At 39.4% G+C, this 9,316-nt stretch overlaps 1 protein-coding gene across 1 annotated transcript in view; it reads left to right on the top strand.

The window, feature by feature from the left end:
• The window catches only part of TBPH (TAR DNA-binding protein-43 homolog), a 70,785-nt gene that overhangs the window by 19,039 nt on the left and 42,430 nt on the right, over positions 1 to 9,316 (top strand). The window contains exon 2 of the mRNA XM_089090841.1: positions 8,458 to 8,743. Within this exon, the coding sequence (XP_088946967.1) occupies positions 8,506 to 8,743 (238 nt within the window). The 5' untranslated portion in view covers positions 8,458 to 8,505. The remainder of the gene's footprint in view (positions 1 to 8,457; positions 8,744 to 9,316) is intronic.

The raw sequence follows: 9,316 nt of genomic DNA, 5'->3' as shown, positions 1-9,316 counted from the left end.
CCCCCTTAACGACGCTCCTGTGCATTCTTTATAATGACTGAAAACTATCAGTACTGCCCAGCTTTGTCACTTGGTCTCTGAACTAGCAAAGCTGTTATACCTAAAGGTTGTATCTGACATTTTCAAATTCCATGAGACAATTGCAAACTACTGTTTCATAATTTACTTTTCAAAGGGAGGATTGAATTGTGATTGACCACTCTTTACTCTACTGATCCTCTCTTTGATTTCTGCTCAGTAAACAGTTTTTTCAATTATTTCAGAAGTTGGAAAATGTCAGATATGACCTTTAGGTATAACAATGACAGAATGTGACAGTACTAGATTAAAATATATAATTGCAGGTCTTGCATAAAAAATTGAATCTTTTTGGTAGAAACTAAAGATATTTGGGGTCTCACCACCGAACTTGATTAATTTTTGTATATTCTGTGTACTGTCAGACAAGTTTTATTTCAAAATTTTATGATTGGCAGCCAAAAACCAGTTTGTACTTCCTTTACTACAGTTTAATTATTTGTATCAGTTCAGTTCAGTTCAATATGGGTTTTAATACCAAAAAATAAATATAAAAATACACTTAACTTAGTTCCTTGTTCATGGATGCACGTTGGTATCAGCCAGAATGATGTTCTAGAGTTTGAAAATGCCAGATATGGACTTTAGGCGTAATAACGACGATATATAAAAGCTGGACAGAAAGTGTTTCTTTTTTTTTGTCATTAATTTCGATTTCTAATAGTAAGTTGAATATAAAACAAAGGTTCTATCGAAGAAAAATAAAGCCCTTGGAACTACTGCAAAGCGTGCTGCCGAAGCTTCCTACAATGCAACATGTGCTTAATTTTGTTCTACAAATTGCTAGTGATTTAAAAGAAATAGAAGTATTTCCGTGTTCTCAGGTCAAAATTTTGAATGCATGCTGTTTCTAGTAAATGTGTCAACCACTGCAACCTTATATTTGGGGAGTTAACTTACCTACTTAACTCCCATTTGACCAGGTTGGCCAACTCAGGGGTTCTCCTCTAATGGCATCATGATAGTATTTTCGGTATGCCTCCCTGTTTGTTGCAGTCCTCAGCAGTACTGAGAAGGGGGGAGGGGGGAGGTCAGAAAAGTTTTTTCGTGAGTGCTTGGGAAGTCGTCATCTTGGGCGAGAGGAATTTATTCTTCCTTCAAAGGAAAATACGCTGAACGTGTCCTAACCCTCGAAGCTGTTGGAGTTGGATTGTCTGCATGATGGTTTGAGGGTATTTCAGAGGACAGTAGCCGTTCTTTAGACACTCGGTCAAGGTAAGTGTTGTTTCGAAGCCATCCGTCAGTGATTGCCTTTGGCTTTCAGGGTCCGTGTCTCCATTCCATACGATACAACTATTTTTCCAAATAGAGCCCAGTGACTAGGAGCAGAGGCAGAGGCAAGAGCCAGTCGTTGTTATATGTCTTTTAAGGATCCATTTGTGTATGTCAGCACACTTCCTAGGTAAATGAACTAATCGACCCCCTTGATTTCCTCGCCTTGAATAGTGACATTGGTGAAAGAGGGAACCGGTCTCTGCGTTAATGCTCTTGCTGGTCGTTTATTTTAATTCCAAATGACTAACTGCGTCGTCGATAGTGTTTGCAGTGGCTTTGAGCTCCTCTATTTTTCCATTCAGACAATTAATACTCATTAGCATATGCGATCAGGTTTAAGAGGTATTATCCTAAGACCACTCCCGTGTTCTTAGGGACAAATGCCAGCACACAATTTAGGACTAGGCAGAAAAGAGTGGGTGAGAGGATGCATTCTTGGAGAATGACTGTAGAGGTAGAAAATTCTTAAGTAAGTCCTTCGCTAGTCTGCACCATACTTCTCGCCTTCTCGTACATACTCCTTGTAATACCGATAATATCAGAGGAGTTTCTGTAGTGAGGCAAGATATGACAGAGACCATCCCTTCTGATCAGGTCAAAGGCTTGCTTGAAGTCGATGAACAGTTCATATAATTCTTTGTCAAATTCCAACACTGCTCCACGATTTGTTTGATAACAAAGACTTGATATATCATGATATATGATCAGTTCATGGTAACGAACTGCAAGTAAGAAGCAACCTCCACCCATTAGTAACCAAAAATCTAAAAATAGAATTTTGATAGCAATAGAAACATCAAGAAAAATTCCTTCTTATGTTGATTCTAAATATATGAAATTCATCAAGTTAAATGTTACCAATCAAAAGCTACTAGTCTGAGAAAATTTGCCTGATTTCCCAAAAAGGGGAACACACTAAAAAAATTCAAGCGATCCTACAAAATGTGTCCTACAAAATGTGATCCTACAAAATGTACAAAAATGTGGAATTATATTATTCTGTTTTTTTTTTTTTTTTTGTTTTTTTTTGCCAGAAGAAAGATCATGGATTGGCGTTGATGTGTCGTTTTATTTTCCAGGGCTGATAATATCAAAATATCAAACCAATTGTCCTAGAAGATCAGTAAAGGGTTCATTTGGACGGAAGTCAAAATTTCTAGCGCCCTTTTTGGGTGACCGAAAAGGTTCGAGGGCAACTAGTTCCCCTCCAAAGACAACCGATCAAAATTTTTTGATTGCCATTCGGTTCAGCATAGTTGAAAGGTCCAATAACTATGTATTCTGGGATGACATGACCCTCATATTCCCAGGGGAAAGGGCTGCAAGACACAAAATTTGTCCAAAAATTCAAATTTTTGGGGAATATTCTGCGATAAGGGTTTTTGTTTCACGGGAACAATTTCCTGTGGAGATTAAGGTTTCGGGGTAAATTTTAATCGGGAGAGGGAGCAGATTTGCTGCCATGATTTGAAAAAAAGACCGAAATTCAATAGGAAAAATCAAGTTTTTTCCTCTGAAAGTAAGAACCAACATTAAAACTTAAAAAAAATAGAAATTATTCTATAAATGAGGGGGGCTGCCTCTTCCTCAACCCTTACTCTTTCCGCTAAAGTTTGAATTTTTTTCACTATTCTTTAAGAAAGACTGCTCAAACACAAGGACCGTTGAATTTGAATGAGAAGTGTTTTTAAAGAACTTTAGCGCAAAGAGCGACGGCTGAGGAAGGCAGCCCTCTCATATACGGATAGTGGAGGAAAGATACGGAAAAAAATGGTCAAACCTCGGGGAAATTGCAACAGAATGTTTTTTTACACTAAAATGCTCAGAAAAATCAGCTTAATCACACAAAAAAAATCCCCTCCCCATTCCCCCTGCACAAGTATCCCAAATTCGCCCTTGAAGGGGGAGAATGAGGGGGAAAGCGATTTTTGGGGTTATAAATATTTGGAGTTTGAGTAATTGTTTCCTATCAAATAGATAGGATTCAAGCATGCTGAATCCAAATATGAATTCAGATTTTAGTTTTTCAGTACCCTAATGCCCATTTCTACCCATAAAGGGCGGAGGGTGGCGGGGTAAAACTTGAAATTATGAGGCCGTGGATTATTTGGTCGTTTCCTATGAAATCAATGGCGGGGAATTCGAAAATGAAGTTAAAAACTTGATTTTACGTGGTCAAGTACCTCATCTTACCTGAAACAGCTGTGAAAGTTGACCTACATGAACAAGCCTAGTTATCTTAATCATTTGTCAGTTGATTCACCATTTCTAATCAAGCTAGGAATGGTACCTTAAAATACGAGTCTCAAACAGTTTAACTTCAAACCAGTATTCCAGAATCCCCTTCCACTCCCCCTCAGTTTCCGGTCTCCATTCCTTAGTGTCATTCTTTTTAGTCAGTAGAAACATCTACCATAGTACTTGATAGAAGACTGGCGTGTTCGAGGCTATATACAATGTTTGTGCCGTTTTTTTTTTTTTTACTTCCGCAAAAAAAAGACAAAAGAATAAACTGGGATCTGCGATTTTTAATTGACACACTGCACAATCTCGGCTTCTGCTCTTCGTGCTCAGAGGTAAAAAGATTTTAGAGATGTGGAGCAGTATATCAAACGTCGTTGGGAGAGTCCAAAGAGAAAGCACATTTTTTCTGTATGTAGGAGACAACGTCAATTATGATATTGCTACTATCGACGGCCTGAATACCTTTCATGGAATGGGTCTTATTAAAGTGTCTACACCTGAGTTCCCGGCAACGGAACCTTCAGTGCCAAGAAAAGAAGTAAGTAGAGAAGGGATGAAATCAGTTTGCACAGAACCATTCTACACTTACCAAAAACCCGCCAAGTCGCAACCAAGGACTTTAGTTTGCTTGAAAAAAGATGGTTACACTTATGACAATGAATGGAGGTTGAAACGCTCTGGCGCATCTCTGGCATTTTCGAAAGCTCTTACATGAGCTGGTCGGCCTTTATATGGTCAATAAACCAAACCCTACCTCATCCGGGAAAATCGAATATTCGTTTTTTGCCAAGGATTAACCACGACCCAAGCGATATCTCCTGTGTTTATTCTACACTTATGCATGCTAACGAGCGCGCTAATCGAGCTGGAAAAAAATCTAGTCATTATCTTTGACCAACCGCTTTACTGGAAGGCGAAGTGTATCGTCGATGCAGAGCCTGCCATAAGTGCTTTAAGAAATGCTATTGTTGTCCTGGGTGGATTTCACACACGCATGAGTTTCCTAGGAGCCATTGGCTTCCTTATGGCTGACTCGGGACTTTTGGAAATCCTAAGTCAAGTATATGCGCCTAACACTGGGCGTAGTATGTTACAAGGTAAAGCTGACTCTCTTGCAGTGGGAGGCCATGGTCTGTTGGAGGTAGCCCTTTATGCGAACCTTTTATCATCAGAACTGGGTAACAGAGCGTTTGACGGCAATGACATGCTACCAGAGCAAAACGGCGTACGAGTCTCTTCTTGAAGGAGATGACATCGACAAAGTGCAGGTGTCGGAAGCAGCAGAGCTTATCTATGAAATAGTTCAAAGTGCAAAAGAACAATTATCCGAGTCCAGAACTGCCCGTCTTTGCTTTCAGTAAATGGACCTACTTGGAATCCTGAGAAAGAACCTGAGAGGTGAACGAAGTGGTAATCTTGAACTTTATCTACAGTCGTTGTTGGAATTGCTTCTTTACTTTGCTGCTTCCAGCCACAATCTTTACACTAAGTCTACTTGGCTGTTCGTGCAGTCGATTTTTCAGTTGAGGAAACACAATCCAGGGCAGTACAGAACATTCAGGAATACCTGTTCATCTGAAGAACTGACAACTACTGGGCAGCACTTTCTCCTGATTTGGTGATTGAACAGACGTTAATGAGAAGTATGAAAACGAGTGGAGGTCTGGCGAGAGATAGAGGCATGAGTGAATTACAGCAGACAATTTGGACATCTGCTATGCCTACTTTGTTTCTAGTTAATGAACGCATGCAGAAACTGACTGGCCTCGCGGAGTTGACTATTGAAAATCACGCAGAAGTGATATCTTCGAGGAGAGCTAGAGACATGACGGACATCGAAAAGATAGTTCGACACATTGAGCCCCTAGAACCCTTCAGGCAGGAATCACAGAACGTGGTTACTGGTGTCCGCGCTTCATCATCTGTAAACGCAGAAAGACATTGGAAGCGAAAGACATTGACAAATATGTTTTCAGGAGAAAGGAGAAAGCTGTAAATATGGCTGAGAAGTCATCTGTTGTGATAAATAGCGAGAGGGTAATGGTCGACCCTGCTCTAATCTTTCAACGCCTAGCTGTAGTGGCAAGCAACAGTGGTTCTGACTTGAATGAGGTTATGTCGTTCGAGCTCTGTACTTTTCCACCATCGCTCTTTAGTTCGTTCGAGGTGATGAGGACAGCCGACAAAGCCTCTCTAACAAATGCACTGATGAAAACTGAGGGACTTAAGGGTCGAATGACATTGCCATCCTCCCAGAGAGTTTTGGACAGTGGCTGGCTAGTCCATAAAATCCCGTGGACTGCCGTATCCACATATTCTGAGGTGGCACGATCTTACGTAGATTATGTCACAAGACATTTCGGCCAGACAGCGGTAGTTTTTTACTCTTACACTGATATACCGACGACAAAATATTGCACACAGCTGAAGAGAACCAAAGGTTTGTCGTGTGCAACGATTGAATTCTCTCCTGACATGAAGATCGTCAAAAGTAAGGAGGAATTTCTGAGAAATCCCAAAAATAAACAACGCTTCATCGACCTACTTACTGAGAGGCTGGTGAACTCAGGATGCAAAGTTCTACATGCTCAGCATGATGTCGATGTCTTAGTTGTACAAACTTCAGTCAGTTGCGCTGAAACTTCATCGACCACTTTTATTGGGAATGATACCGACCTATTAGTCCTTCTGCTGTACCACGCCAAGCTTGATGCATGTGATATCTTTATACAGACAGAAACACATGGAAATAATGGATGAGTGTACGACATAAAAAGGATCAAGAACAAACTAGGAACCGAAGCAGCAGAAAATCTACTGGTTTGACAAGCAATGTCTCGCTGTGATTCAACATTTAGACTTCATGGCGTAGGGAAACCAGCAGTGTTTGCCTTGTCACTTAAAGATGGGATTTTTAAGGATGCTTGCAAGATCTTCATGACACCAGGATCCAACCACCAGAAGATTTTCGAAGCTGGATAGAAAGCTTTGCTCCGCATATGCGAAGGGAAAAGCAATGAGAAGACCCTGAAGAATGTCCGGGGGCGAGCATTCACAATGCGGGTTGCAAGTGCAAATGCTTTTGTTCAGGCAGAGCGGCTTCCACCGACTTTGGCTGTCGCAAAGTATCCCTTTTGCAGGTGCTATTTTCAAATAATGAAGTGGCAAGACACGTCAAATTCGCTAAAACCCGAATAGTGGGGTTGGCACCTCTCTTCGTCACGGAATATGTATCTTCCCATTATGACAGATGCTTCACCAGCACCGGAGAGCCTACTGAAGATGGTGTGGTGCCAATGCACCAGCGGGTGCGAGTCGCTCAGATGCAGCTGCCGTCGGAACGGTTTGCCCTGCAGCTTTGCCTGAGGGGAATGTAAAGGGGCGTTATGCACTAACGCTGCAGCAAGACAGGATGAGGACGATAACGAAGACGAGCAGGAAGAAGAATTAGCTTTAGGTTGTGCTTTAAAATCAACATGTTCTTTTGATTAATTTACCTGAGTTCTAAACGTTTTTTTTTATAACTGATTGATCTGAAGTTTTGATCTCGATTAAAGAAGTGGTTTTTCAAGATATTATAATTAGCAACCCCTCATATTACAGGCCCCTTAAAGGTGGAAATGAGGTAAATAGTAAAAAAAAACTACTTTTTAACCTCATTTTTGGCAATACGGTACTTTATTTGATATAAAATGATCCTTTAGCCGCAGGAATCCGGAAAATAATGATCTGCGTACTTTACCCCCCCCCCCCTGTTTCGTGAAGGTGAAAATTGATACTGGGGTACGGAAAACGTGATTTCTGACGTCGGATTCAGATTCTTCATGCTTGATTTGATAGAAGACGACCACTTAAACCCAAAAATACGCCCAAATAGAAATTCTGATTTCCCCCCTTGTTTTCCCCCTTCAAGGGGGATTTCGGGTAATTTAGCAAGGGGGATTCGGGGGGATTTTTTTTTGTGATTAAGCTGATTTTTCTGAACATTTTGGTGTGAAAAAAAATTCTGTTGCAATTTCCCCGAGGTCAAACCGTATTTTTCCTCCACTAGGAGTATTTTCTGTTCGTTTTAAGTTTAATGTTGCTCCTTACTTTCTGTTGAAAAAAAAACTAATTTTTTATTTAATCTGAAAAGGAAATGAAATTTCTTGTTTCTGAAGCATAAATAAAATGCAAAAAACAGGTTCTGAAGTAAAATAATGTGAGAATGAACTAAAAACAAAAATTTTATTGTGTTGAACACATTGATTATGTAGCTTTCTCAGTTTGTCCCGGCATCAGATTCGAGAATCCTAGCGGAACCATGACCAGGACTATAATTTGGTATTGATATCAGAATCGAAATTAAAAAAAAATATGCTAGTATCATCCCAGCACAAGTGCCATCTTTATTTGTCTTATATCTTCTCCATCATCCTACTTATTTTCTGTTTTCTTAAAAGCCTCTAGTTGGGAATTGTAAAATTTCCTTTTGACCATTATTCTTTTTGTAACTAAATGGTTCATGGAGAACCTAAATTAAAACTTGAAATTGCAGGCCTCCCATGAAAAATCTTTTTGGCAGAAGCTAAAGATGTCAGAAGCTATATATAAAAAAAAACTTCTCATATACCAGATTAAACCTTAGTTTTGCAAGTAGAAATTGAGGCACTACTCTTTAGGATTTTTTTTTTGATAAGGATACAGTTCATGTTCTTACGACAGGTAAGAAAATGTTTAATGTAAAATAAGGTTTGAGAGCTCAAGAACCTATGGACTAAGCAATGTCGTTATTTTGGTGTCAGATAATATTGTGCAGCTCCCCGAATTGATTTACCGTTTTCAACTGTATTTAAAAACAAAAGATCCTTTTTGTTGAAGGAGTGAGATTGGGTGTATGCGATAGCTGTGCGTGAAGCTTGAGTCAGAATGAGCACCTATGTACAAGTTTCAGAAGAAGAAAACGAAGAACCGATTGAATTACCAACAGAAGAGGATAATACTCTTTTACTGTCTACTCTGGCAGCTCAGTTTCCCGGTGCCTCCGGTTTGAAGTATAGACATGAAGGAGCAAAAACAATGAGAGGCGTTAGATTGGCTGAGGGTAAATTCAACCCTCCAGAGGGTGGCTGGGGAGCGTGTGTGTATATATGCGTGTTCCCTAAAGGTTAGTTGCATTTTAATTAAATTGATAGGTACAGTGGTAGCAAGACCGACGAAAATAATGCTATGTTTAAATTATTGCAGAACCAGAAGCATCGAACGCGCTTTTTTTGTCTTAATTTACTGTCTGTTTAATCTGGAGCTAAACCAGACAGAATGATTTTTCTAAAATATTAGTTTTCGAAACTAAAAAATGAGTTATTTCCTGGCTATTTTAGTTGTATTCTAATAAGTTTTTAGTGACGCTTAAAGCTAGTTGTTAGTGAAGGGATTGGAGTTTATGGGGTTACCGACCTCATCATGTCTAGCGCGGTCTCTGTTTGTTTCAGTTTTTAACATTGCTCTTTACTTTCATGTGAGAAAAAATATGTAATTTCTCTATTTTTTTTTTTTTTGTATGTTTTTTGAATTTACTAAGAGGCTTCTTATTAACCTGCTTAAAAACAAAACTGACCTCCGCGTAGTAATATATTTCACTTGAAACTGGTAGATTTCATATATTTATTTGATGCTACAAGCAAATGACTCTTGACAATTTTAATCTAAAGGAATTGAAAATACAAAATTAATAACACCT

Source organism: Artemia sp. Qi Xiang Cuo, chromosome 6 (assembly GCF_049724085.1).
Source record: "Artemia sp. Qi Xiang Cuo chromosome 6, ASM4972408v1, whole genome shotgun sequence".
Classification (NCBI taxonomy): Eukaryota; Metazoa; Arthropoda; class Branchiopoda; order Anostraca; family Artemiidae; genus Artemia; species Artemia sp. Qi Xiang Cuo.
This window is presented reverse-complemented; position numbering and strand designations above follow the sequence as displayed.